General features: G+C 38.0%; 1 protein-coding gene across 1 annotated transcript in view; it reads left to right on the forward strand.

Annotated features, from left to right (window-relative positions):
• The window catches only part of HEATR1 (HEAT repeat containing 1), a 53721-nt gene that overhangs the window by 385 nt on the left and 40147 nt on the right, over window positions 1-13189 (forward strand). Inside the window, exons 2-11 of the mRNA XM_024239972.3 lie at window positions 54-227; window positions 803-1019; window positions 4599-4740; window positions 6224-6325; window positions 7240-7380; window positions 8166-8377; window positions 8535-8668; window positions 10089-10191; window positions 11561-11671; window positions 12078-12195. Coding sequence (XP_024095740.2) covers window positions 86-227; window positions 803-1019; window positions 4599-4740; window positions 6224-6325; window positions 7240-7380; window positions 8166-8377; window positions 8535-8668; window positions 10089-10191; window positions 11561-11671; window positions 12078-12195 — 1422 coding nt within the window. The 5' untranslated portion in view covers window positions 54-85. The remainder of the gene's footprint in view (window positions 1-53; window positions 228-802; window positions 1020-4598; window positions 4741-6223; window positions 6326-7239; window positions 7381-8165; window positions 8378-8534; window positions 8669-10088; window positions 10192-11560; window positions 11672-12077; window positions 12196-13189) is intronic.

Here is a 13189-nt window from a genome sequence, read left to right on the forward strand (position 1 = left end):
CGAGGCGCCTTATAGTTTCGTAGAAACTTCTCAAAGTGGTTACGTTTTTTTAGCCCGTGTCATTAAAACTCCGCTGGCGTGAAAGATGACGTCCTTAGCCCAGCAGCTGCAACGACTCGCCCTCCCTCAAAGTGATGCCAGCCTCTTATCTAGAGATGAAGTTGCCTCTTTGTTGTTTGACCCTAAGGAAGCGGCCACAATCGACAGGGACACCGCCTTTGCCATTGGTGAGCCATCTTTTAACTTAGAAAAGCTCTTTGAAGCGTTTGTTTTCTGGATGTTACTGTTTTTTTTTTTTTTCCTTGTTTTCTCTTTTGTCCCGTCCTCTTCCTTAGCAGTTTCTGCATGTTGATGTATGTTTTTAAGGGAAAGAGAACATAACAGCCAGGTGTTTGGTGCTTGAAATGTTTATGAGTAGAGGTGTCTCGATTTCACAGATGAAAACACAAAATTAGAGAGGTCAACTAATATGTCAAAAAGAAGAACAGCTAAAAGGGGGTTGGAGGCAGTGACTGGGGTGACGGAGAAGTCCTCTCAGAGGACTAGCCTAGTTACTGTAGGGGAGATCCAAAAAAAAAAAAAAAATAAGTTCCCTGCCACGAAGTAGTTTCTGTTCTAGTAGATGAGATAGGATTTACTCCATATGTTGAAAACTAGAAATCAGTGTTTGGGACTGTATTATAAATTATATGTACTTAAAGAATTCAGAGACTTCTTAGGGGTAAGTAAAACTGTAAAAGAGGGGTGGGATGAATTTGCTTACGAAGAATTGTTAAATAAACTGGCCTTTTTTGAAATTTAGGATGCACTGGCCTGGAAGAGTTGCTTGGAATTGATTCTTCCTTTGAGCAGTTTGAAGCACCGTTGTTCAGTCAGCTAGCAAAAACCTTGGAGCGAAGTGTTCAGACCAAAGCAGTAAACAAACAGTTGGATGAAAACATTTCATTATTCCTTATTCACTTGTCGCCTTACTTCCTACTTAAGCCGGCACAGAAGTGTCTGGAGTGGTTGATTCACAGGTAGCTAATAGAATTACAGAAATAACTATGGGCTAATCACTTTGGTCTTTTAAAAAATTAAGTAGTTGAGAACTTATCAAGTTAAAAGCTGAAAAATTAGGTATATTAAGAGATTGATACAATGTCCATTGTGTGAGATAAGCATGCTCTTCTGCCTTTAAATTCTTTTTTGTTGATAGTGAAAAGTAGAACTACTGGTGATTTTGAGTAAATGGTCTAACCTCATTAGTTTTTTTTTTTTTTTTTTTTGAGATAGAGTCTTGCTGTGTCACTCAGGCTGGAGTGCAATATCGAAATCTTGGCTCACTGAAACCTCTGCCTCCCAGGTTCAAGCGATTCTCCCACCTCAGCCTCCCAAGTAGCTGAGATTACAGGCACCTGCCATAATGCCTGGATGAGTTTTGTGTTTTTGTAGAGATGGAGTTTCACCGTGTTAGCTAGGCTGGTCTTGAACCGCTGACCTCAGGTGATCCACCCGCCTCAGCCTCCCAAAGTACTGGGATTGCAGGCGTGAGCCACCTCGCCCAGCCTAACCTCGTTAGTTCTGAAGAGCCCATGTTACTTTGCCATTACAGCTTGTTCCTGCACACTTGAGGCAATGAATACTAAGCTTCTTTCTTGGCAAAATAACAAGATGATTGGGGAAGCAGGCAATGTTATCCTCTGAAATACCATTACTTGAGAAAAACAATGATAGCTAATGTGTTTTTGAGCATTTATACACCAGGCCCTGGTAAGCACTTTATCTGCATTATCTCATTTAATTCTCACAGCATTCCTCTGGTGAGATTATTTGTATTATCCTTGTTTTACAGTTGAGAAAACTGAGGCTTAGAGGGATTAAGTTTCTTGAGTCACACAGCTAGTAAGTGGCAGAGCTAGGATACAACTGAAGTTTCTTTCCAAGGTCTGATCTTTTATCTGCTTTGGGAATTGTCTCAGTAAGTTTGCTTAGTTTATTTTCTCACATTTTGGTGTCACATCACAGCATACACATTTTTGTCTTATTTATTCTCCCAATATGTATGTCTTTTTTTTTTTTTTTTTTTTTTGAGACAGTCTCGCAGTGTCGCGCAGGCTGGAGTACAGTGGCACGATCTCATCTCACTGCAACCTCCACCTCCCAGGTTCAAGCAATTCTCCTGCCTCAGCCTCCCAAGTAGCTGGGATTACAGGCGCATACCACCACGCCCAGCTAATTTTTTGTATTTTTTTTTTTTTAGTAAAGATGGGGTTTCACCACGTTGGCCAGGCTGGTCTCAAACTCCTGACCTCGTGATCCACCCGTCTTAGCCTCCCAAAGTGCTGGTGTGAGCCACCACAGCCACCACACACGGCTGTCTTTTTTATTTTTATTTTGTTTTTTGAGTGTCAGGATTTCACTCACCCAGGCTGGAGTGCAGTGGTGTGATCGTGGCCCACTTGACATCCAGGGCTCAAATGATCCTCCGATCTCAGCCACCCAAGTAGCTGGGATTACAGGCATGCACCACCATGCCCAGCTAGTTTTTTTTTTTTTTTTTTTTTTTTTTTCATTTTTTGTAGAGACAGTGTCTCACTTTGTTGCCCAGGCTGGTCTGGAACTCCTGGCCTCAAGCGATCCTCCTGCCTCGTCGGCCTCCCAAAGTGCTGGGGTTACAGGCATGAGCCACCACATCCAGTCCAACTTACATGTTTTAAAAGTAGATTTCTATTCCATTAATTGGAGACATGGCTTCAAGGCCAGCCTGGCCAGCATGGTAAAACCTGTCTCTGTGAAAAATAGAAAAATTAGCTGGGTGCAGTGGCGAGCACTTGTAATTCTAGCTACTTGAGAGGCTGAGGCAGGAGAATTGCTTGAATCCAGGAGACAGATTTTGTAGTGAGCTGAGATCGCTGCAAAATCCAGCCTGGGTAACAGAGGGAGACTCCGTATCAAAAAAAAACAAAAAAAAAACAAAAAATGGAGACATGGGGATAAAGTAATTTTTTTTCAAGAAGCAAGTGAGTCATCAAGAAAACATAATTTTCACTTGGGTCTTCTGATTGTCAGAACATTAGGGCAATCAGACAAAAAAGAATATTTAAAAGTCTGTAATATTTCCATCTGTTTTCTAGCACCTAATTTTACCCCCAAATAGATCATTAATGTAAGGAATACTTTTTGCATTTGATTTTTCATTTTATGTCTTCAGATAACTTATTTATTTATTCAGCAAATACTAAGTTCAGTACATAGATAAGTAGGTTGCCGTTGATTACTGTTTTGAAATAAATGCCATAATAAAGGATTAAGCACAGTTTTGTGGACATAGTTCTGCCTGGAATAGTTGAAGAAAGCTTCATGGAAAAAGTAACTGCTAAAACCGTATGTCAAACTAATAGGCTGGGTTCAGTGGCTCACGCCTGTAATCCCAGCACTTTGGGAGGCTGAGGCAGGCCAATCACTTGAGATCAGGAGTTTGAGACGAGCCTGACCAACATGGTGAATCCCTGTCTCTATTAGAAATACAAAAAAAATTAGCTGGGTGTGGTGGTGTGCACCTGTAATTCCAGCTACTTGGGAGGCTGGGGCATGAGAATCGCTTGAACTTGGGAGGTGAAGGTTGCAGTGAGCTGAGATCACACCACTGCACTCCGGCCTGGGTGACCAAGTAGACTCTGTCTGGAAAAAAAAAAAAAAAATCTAATAAAAGGCAATGTATGGTACTGTTTAAAAAAAGTACATGATGTAAAAGGATGGGAGAGTTTTCACAGAAGAGGAATCAGTTGTCAGAATTAGAAAAAGCATCTTAACCAGGCGTGGTGGCTCACACCTGTAGTCCTAGCACTTTGGGAGGCTGAGGCAGGTAGATTGCCTGAGCTCAGGAGTTGGAGACCAGCCTGGGCGACATGGTGAAACCCCATCTCTACTAAAGTAAAAAAAAAAAAAAAATTAGCTGGGCATAGTGGTATGCGCTTGTAGTCCCAGCTACTTGGGAGGCAGAGGCAGGAGAATCCCTTAAACTCGGAGGTGGAGGTTGCAGTGAGCCGAGATTGTGCCACTGCACTCCAGCCTGGGCAACAGCAAGACTCCCTCTCGAAAAAAAAAAAAAAAAAAAAAAAAAGTTGACAGACCAGCCTGGGCAACATAGGGAGACCTAGTCTCTACATAGAAAAATTAGCCAGCTGTGATGGTGCTCACCTGTGGTCCCAGCTACTCAGGAGACCTAGGTGGGAGGATCATTTGAGCCTGGGAGGTCGAGGCTGCAGTGAGCCGTGATCGTGCCACTGCACTCCAGCCTGGGTGGCAGAGCAAGACTCTATTTCCAAAAATTACATAAAAATTTTAAAGCTGAGAGAAAGTTAATGGGATGTATATTTTGATGTGGAATATTCAAAGATATTGCATAGGAATTGGCTGGACCATGTTGAGGGATATGTGAATGCAAAATTGAGGACTTTTTAAATGCTCTGTATCTTGCTTATAATTATGTGATTTTTACTGCTACTCGTTCTAGATTGTTTTAGCTCATTAATAATACAGTTTGGGCATGTGAGGAAATAGGTGCTTATTATTAAGTTTTGTGTTCAGTTGGACTGTTTGCTTTTTTTCCCCAGGTTCCATATACATCTCTATAATCAAGATAGCCTCATTGCTTGTGTTCTGCCATACCACGAGACGAGAATATTTGTGCGAGTCATACAGCTTCTAAAAATTAATAATTCAAAGCACAAATGGTTCTGGTTGTTGCCAGTTAAGGTATAATTGCTGAATGACACATGTCTGTAATCATTACAGATCTTGATTAAGGGATTTAATTAGGAAAAAATAAGTCAGTGCTCCTGGGGATAGTCCAGATAACTACCTCCATCATTTTTATTTCCTGACTTCCAATTGAAACTATTATTAATGTTAATAATATTTAGCTTTTAGTATCTGATATCAGGCTAGGCAATGTACATTATATTATCTTGGATTATCACAAAACTTCATTTTTACAGATGAGGACAAGGCTTACTTGCCAAAGTTCACATAACTATAAAGTGGCAGAGTTGAGATTTGAACCCAAATCTGATTCCAGAGTCTGTGCCTTTGTATCGTACCATGCCGTTTGGCATTTTAAATTTGGAACTGAGAACTTAAAGTTGAAGGTGAAGAAAGGCAGAAAATACTTACAAAAATTAAAAGGATAAGGATAACTTCAGGGGTTTCAAGAATTTATTAAAGTTGTGAGGAAGATGCTAGGAGTTAATTTACAGACTAATAAAAGGATGCTTGTAAAACAGCAAGGGTCTGGGTAAGAAAAGACAGCATGCTATTGTAGGAAAACCAACTGACTAACCATTAGCACTTTGTTTGCAACATATGGTGGAGGAAAGTAGATGTATGTTGTTAGCAGGAATTTGACTGCATGTTGAGCATGGTGATCCAGGGTAGGACAGGAGGCAAATGGGGATGAAAGTAAGCTAACAGATCACGGGGCTGTGCGCATTAGGCTGATGATGGTAGTGGGGTCAGTGTTCAGAATTAGTAAGACAGGAGTAATGAGGACTTTTTAATTAGAAGGAGAATTTAAGAATCTGAACGTAAAGCACTTGAACTAAAGAACGCTGGAGAAGGCCAGCCTTTGATAAAGCTCATAAACTGCTCTTCCCAACATTCACTCTGCCCATAGCATCAGAATTATTCTTCCTCTAATCTACCCTGGACCTTGCTGCTCCCTAGGCACTCTTATTCCAGGTAGCCAAACTCCACTCACCTACTAAAGTTCACTTAAAATTCTCCTTTCATTTATTTTATCAGTATGGAGCATCTATTACATACCATGTACAATGCTAGATGGTGGGAATAGTGGTATAAGTTGTGCGGGTTCCTAGTCTATTTCTGTTCTTAGTGTTATTGTAAAGCAATGATAGAAGTGTATCATATTGGCTTAGAAACCAAATCAAACCAGTAAAATTACTAAGAATCTAGAGAATCCAGATAAATACCTTTCAAAATGTGACATATAAGCAAACATTTTTCACTAAATACCTCTGCCCTCATTGCTGACCTTCTCTTTTGAATTTCTAAGTTTACATGATTTGATGTGTTAATTTCATCACCACCACCAGTTATAAGGAGAGATTATATTTTTTATTTATGAATTGGAGCAGTATGAAGACATTACTAGGGTAAATGCTTTAAAGTAAGGATCAGTTGATGAATGTCGCTAATGGTTTGTTCTTTCCATCAATAACAGCAATCTGGAGTGCCGTTAGCTAAAGGAACTTTGATTACCCACTGCTACAAAGATCTTGGATTCATGGATTTCATTTGCAGTTTGGTGACAAAATCTGTGAAGGTGAGCAGTCTGTTTTTTCATGAGTATATAATTTTATGAAAAGATTGCTTGCTTTGAATGAAGAAAACATACCAAAGCATTCCCTAATAACAATGGTACTTTGGATAAATTTATTTTGTTAAATGGTCTGGTGTTTTGAAGCAGGAGCAGTTTGAGAGTCTGTATTTTTTTTTTTTTTTAAGAATCAGTCTTTTATCACCAAAGGTGTTTTTCTACAAAAATAAATGTCTATTCCTTGCCAGATTCTAGTTACAGTGACTATTCGAAGAGAGTGTCTAGAAAGGTCAGGAATATTCAACCTGGGAAAGCTGTTTAAAAAATTTTAAGGCTAGGTGCGGTGGCTCACGCCTGTAATCCCAACACTTTGGGAGGCCAAGGCAGATGGATCACTTGAAGTCAGGAGTTTGAGACCAGCCTGGCCAACATGGTGAAACACCGTCTCTACTAAAAATACTAAAATAAACTGGGCATGGTGGGGCATGCCTGTAATTCCAGCTACTTGGGAGGCTGAGGCAGGAGAATTGCTTGAACCTGGGAGGCGGAGGTTGCAGTGACCCAAGATCGTGCCACTGTACTGCAACCTGGGCGACAGAGACTCCATCTCAAAAAAAAATAAATAAATTTAAAAAAATAAAAATGTTAGGAATATCATTAGGCAGTTAATTCTTGTCACAACATTGTGTATTTATTCATTGTTGCATATGGTAATTCAGGAGAGCTGTAAATATTTATTTGGCCTTTCACTTTTTTTTTTTTTTTTTTTTTGGAGACATGGTCTTTCTCTGTTGCCCAGGCTAAAGTACAGTAGTGCCATCATAGTTCACTGAAATCTCAGCCTTGAACTCCTGGCCTCAAGCAATCCTTCTACCTCCCTTTCACTGTTAAATGTGTTTTGTTTGTGTTCCTTGTTTCAGGTTTTTGCTGAGTACCCGGGCAGCTCAGCTCAGTTGAGGGTGCTCTTGGCTTTCTATGCTTCTACCATAGTGTCGGCGCTGGTAGCTGCAGAGGATGTATCAGACAATATCATCGCCAAACTATTTCCCTATATCCAAAAGGTTGGCACTGCTGATGTGTTAAGTAGATTATTTTGTACTTAAAGGAATTTTCTTGCTTTCAAAGTTTTTTTAGATTTAAGTGTTTTTAGATTGACAATTTATTTCAGTTGATAGATGAGATTTAGCCCTTAGGTTGAAAATATGACACTTTTTATTAGAAATTCACTGGACTGGGACCTTAATTAGGACTCTTAAGAATAAATATTGGCTGTCTGATCCTGCTGCCATCTCCTAGATTGATTTCCATAGCAGTCTTTGTACCTCACTGGAAGGAGGACGGAGCAGACAGTCTCTTCGAGGCGTAAGCAGCCTCAGTATTCTTTGTGCACTGGCTCCTGCCTCTCAGCGTTTCTCCTTCCCAAGTGCCTTGTTGCCTGCTGCCTTCCCAGGTGCCCTGTGGAGGTACTGCTTTCACTTCCCACCAGTGTCCCAACTTGTTACCTTTCATCAGACTTGTTTCTTCCATTAGTGATCTGATTGAGGTCTCCCTCCCATAAGTAGGATTTTATGTATAAAAGAAGAGCTTACTGGCTCCTTAGGACATGCAGTAGATGTTTGAGTTGGGAAATTTTCTGAGATCCTTTGTCTCGTCCAACAGACTTGTCTCATCTCTGTATCCATTCTGAAAAAGGGGTCAACTCCTTTATTGTTTATGTCTGAAGAGTGAGTAACTATGCATTAGGTTGTATTAATTTCTATGACATTTCTAATTTGTCAGATTAACATTTAAAGTAGCAGAAAATAATATGGTTTATCATTTTTCCTTATATTTAAAAAATATTTAGGGATTGAAATCATCTTTACCAGATTACAGAGCTGCAACATACATGATAGTATGTCAGATTTCTGTGAAAGTGACCATGGAAGATACCTTTGTGAATTCATTGGCATCACAGATCATCAAAACATTGACCAAGATTCCCTCTTTGATCAAGGATGGATTAAGTTGCTTGATAGTGCTCCTGCAGAGACAGAAGCCAGAGAGCCTTGGGAAAAAGTATGTACAATTGAGTTGAGAAATGGTGCTAGTCAGAGGTGAATAAAATTATTTTGAATAATTTTTTTGTAAGATAAGTGATTATATATTTTTTTATATTGTCACTCATTGTCTAACTTGTAAAGTCAACGCGATATGTACTTTTGCTTCTTCAAAGGCCATTCCTTCACTTATGTAATGTTCCTGATCTTATTACAATACTTCATGGGATTTCTGAAACTTACGATGTCAGTCCTCTTCTGCGTTACATGCTTCCCCATCTGGTTGTCTCCATCATTCATCATGTTACAGGTATGTGGTTTTATATTTTTGTCCAGAAATTTTCTAAGATTTGATCTTAAAATAATAACCGTATCCTGGTTAACAGCTTTAAAATATTTAAAATTTCTGTTTTCTAGTTGTTCTTCTGTAACTTGTCTGTTTCTTAAGTGAGAAACATCTGGGGTGGGGAGCAGGTTGGTTGAAGAGAGATCCTTGTTAATTGAGTAATTTCTTAGAATTCTACTTTTTTTTAGATCTGTGTTCTTAAATACTTAAATAGTCTCTACATGAAAAAGACTGGAATAATTTTAAAATTTATTGCAGAGTAAACCTTCACCTTCTCATTTAGGTATTTAATGAACTTCAGTGATTCATTTACAATGAATATCTCATCCAGTTGCCAAAAAAGTTTTTTCCCTAGAGTAATTAAAAATATAAGACCGAGAAAATTTTTATACATAAAAATCCAAATTATGAAACAAAGCAAAAAGTAATAATTAGAGGGCTAGGTGGCTCAAACCTATAATCCTAGCACTTTGAGAAACTGAGGTGGGCAGATCATGGCAAAACCCTATCTCTACAAAAATATACAAAAATTAACCGGGCATGGTGACATGCAACTGTGGTCCCAGCTGCTCGGGAGACTGAAGTGGGAGGATCACCTGAGCCAAGGGAGTTCGAGGCTGCAGGGAGCTATGTTTGCGCCACTGCAGTTCAGCCTGGGCGACAGAGTGAGACCCTATCTCAGAAATAATAATAATAATAATTAGAAAGTGATTGTTTGCATTATATCTTTTAATAAATACAGAAAGACTAGGAAGAAACACTTGGTTCTGTTGCTACTTGGAGAATACTAAGAAAGACTTCTCTAAACTTACGTCAGTCTACTGGAAAATGAGGTTTTCATAACCAAATCTTGGTTTAAACATGCATTTTAGAAAAGTGACTAGCAAAATGAAAATGTATTCTTCCTGTTCTGAAGGTAATGAGTAATGTCCCAGTCTTTGAAAGCAAGAGCTAAGATCAGATTCATATGTTTATTATAAATCTGAAATAGATGACAGCTCTTGGTTCAGTAAGGGGGTAGGTACTGAGATAGAAGTTTAGCCTATTTTCAGAGATAGTTGATTGGGACCATCACAATTAATTTGTAGTGTGACCTGGGGAAAGACTAATTTTGGACTTTTGTTTTATTATTATTATAAGCATGATAGTACTTGTTAAAAATAGAGAATTTTAGATAAAAGAAAAATGAAGGTAATCTATACAAAAAAGCTTTGAAAAATATAAATGACTAAATAAGTGGAATGCACTTCTGGAAATAGATAACAAGCTGGATATCAGTGTGTGTGTTTTATTCTGAGAAAGATTTTCTGCTGTAAGTGAATTTAATAATGTTAGCTTACAAAATAAATTTTTCCCAACACAATTTTAATTTTTACATATTAAGGAGAAGAAACTGAAGGAATGGATGGTCAAATCTACAAGAGACACTTAGAAGCTATACTTACAAAAATATCACTGAAGAACAACTTAGACCATTTGTTGGCTAGGTAAGCTATTATTTTTGACATGCTTTTGATTTACGTTTTTGTGACTCAGTATAATTTTCAAGATTGGTTAGAAATTTCCCAGTATTCCTTTTTAATGTATATCTTGTTTTGTCTGTATCGTTTCATTAACTATAAGTACTTAATCCAGTAACTGGCAGCATTAAAAGCAAAAGTAATTTTTCTTGCATGTCTTCAGTGCTTATAGATGAAAATGGAAAGTTAGTGATTAAGCCAAATTTGGGTAATAACTAAATGCAGTTTGTGGCCGTTTGAAGTTTTCTCTTAGTAAATGGACCATAATATCTGAAATAACACATCACAATTAAAACGCAGTAAATGTCATTTAGAAACAATATTGAAGGTAAGCATAGAGTAAGGATTATTTCTTTAAAGATAATTCAGTCTTTTTTTTTTTTTTTTTTCTCTTAATGGGCAACTTGATACAGTGAAAAGATGTAGTCACTGCAGTCAGACATAGGTGTAAATTCTGCCCTTACCACTTCCAGGACTATAGTAAGTTTTGGAGGTTAGACTGGATGTAGCTTTGCCATTTTGTAGCATCGAGAGAGTACCTATGTGTTGGTGTGCATCATTCATGCTTGTTTGCTCAGAGGGTTGGTTTGTGAATTAAAGGAGAGTATACACATGTAGTAATGTTGAGAACATAGGCTCTAGAATCAGACTGGGGCTTAAAATGTGAAACCCCACTCTGTGGCACAGAAGGGCTCACTGAATGTTGCCTTTTATTGCTGTTCTCATGAGCAAATTGGAAGACTTACACCCTAGTTTCTTTTCCTTTTTTTTTTTTTTTAAGATGGAGTTTCGCTCTTATTGCCCAGGCTGGAGTGCAATGGCACAATCTTGGCTCACTGCAACCTCTGCCTCCCAGGTTCAAGCGATTCTCCTGCCTCAGCCTCCCTAGTAGCTGGGATTACAGGCATGTGCCACCACGCCCAGATAATTTTGTGTTTTTAGTAGAGACGAGGTTTCTCCATGTTGGTCAGGCTGATCTCGAACTCCTGACCTCAGGTGATCCGCCCACCTCGGCCTCCCAAAGTACTTGGATTACAGGCGTGAGCCACCACCGTTTTAAATAGCAATGTAGTCTTGCTATGTTGTTCAGACAGGTCTCGAACTCCTGACCTTAAGCAGTCCTCCCGCCCCAGCCTCCGAAAGTGCTGGGATTGTAATGCCAGTGGCGTGAACCACTACACCAGGCCCCTAGTTTCTTTATCTGTAAAATAAGTATTAAACTGTACCTTGTATAGGTATGACAATTAGAGATAATATTTCTGAAGCACTTAGAATATAGTAGGTACTCAATAAATAGTAACTCTTATGTATGCTGATATTTCTGTTTTTTTTACAGCCTTCTATTTGAAGAGTATATTTCATATAGTTCACAGGAAGAAATGGATTCTAATAAAGTGTCTTTGCTTAATGAACAATTTCTTCCACTCATTAGGCTTTTAGAAAGCAAGTAAGTTATGTGTGTATGTTTATGCTCTTCTAAAGTACTTCCTGTTCTATAAAGATATGATTCACAAGTCACATCTTAATATACTGAATTGTACAGAGACTGTCCTTTTTAAATTTTTTCTTCAAGAAGGGGCAAGTATCGGAATCAAAAATATTTGAAATATAAGAGGAAATAGTGGTTGTGTGGGGGCTATGGAGAGTATAATTTTTTATAGAGAGACTATTTTGTTATTGGAGTAGTCATAGTAACAAACTTGACCGATATCATTTGGTTTTACCTACAACATTTGTTAAAATTTAAGTCACAGTCTCAGTAATTTTTAAAATTCTTTCCTTTATATATGTATGGTGTATGAGATTAATAAATTTATTAAGAATAATGAATTCACTCTTTAATTGCTTCCCAGATACCCCAGAACATTAGATGTGGTATTAGAGGAACACTTAAAGGAAATTGCAGATCTGAAAAAACAAGAGCTTTTCCATCAGTTTGTTTCTCTTTCTACAAGTGGAGGAAAGTATCAGGTATGTTGTTCTCCAAAGGAATTATGACAATTTGGGGTACATTTGTATGGTTATGTGAAGAGCTCCAGAAGGAAATTTGCCACTTTTTTCCCTTGTGTGGAAAATTTTACAGCGATGACCTTATACAGTTTGCCTAGTTGCCTGAAGTACGGCTCTGAGGCAGGAATAGAATAATTGGAGAAAGGTACAATAAGTTGTACGTAACTATGAACGTGATACTTATTTCAGGAAAAGTATTGTTTGAGAATTTTGTATGGGATATTCATTAAGAATCATCAAAGGACGGCCTCATGTAGGTTTCTAGCGTTCTCTGTCTTTCATCTAGGTCTATGCTTTCCGGTGTACCAGCCACAAATGGCTGTTTATATTATTGATTAGCAAGGGGGCGATGGGTTCTATTTCATGATCACATTAAAACTTGAGAAATTTTCTGGTGATTCAAGCCTACAGCTTTATACTACAGGTTAGACATTTAAGCAGGAGTTCTTATATTTAGCCTTAAAAACAGATAATTATGAAGAGAAATATGATTGTTTTAGTATTTCTTTTCCATAATTAGACTTTCATTTTTAATGGTGTTGCATTTGTAAATCTTAGGTTGATAGATAGACTTCCTTTTTAGTCTAATTGCATAAGTGAACTAAGTTGTCACTAATTTGAGTGTCACTATTTGTTGTATCATGTAGATGAATTGCATTCTGTCTTCCAGAAGGTGCTAAAACAGTGATTTGTCTTAGGTGATTTACCAGATATGCATACAAAATACAAAATTACTTTGTAGAATTACTTGACTAAATTAAACCTACACATAGACACAAATATACATGAAATCATACCATTAACAATACAAATTTTTTTCATCTATTGCAACTCATATGATGTTCTAGAAACAAAGATTTTGCGTTTTTTTGTTTGTTTTCTGTAGTTAGATGGTTGTTACTGAAAACGTTGGGCAATTTGGGGTGGTTTTCTCTGGGTTTTATTCTTGATCATA

The sequence above is a fragment of the Pongo abelii genome, chromosome 1 (genome assembly GCF_028885655.2).
Source record: "Pongo abelii isolate AG06213 chromosome 1, NHGRI_mPonAbe1-v2.0_pri, whole genome shotgun sequence".
Lineage (NCBI taxonomy): Eukaryota > Metazoa > Chordata > Mammalia > Primates > Hominidae > Pongo > Pongo abelii.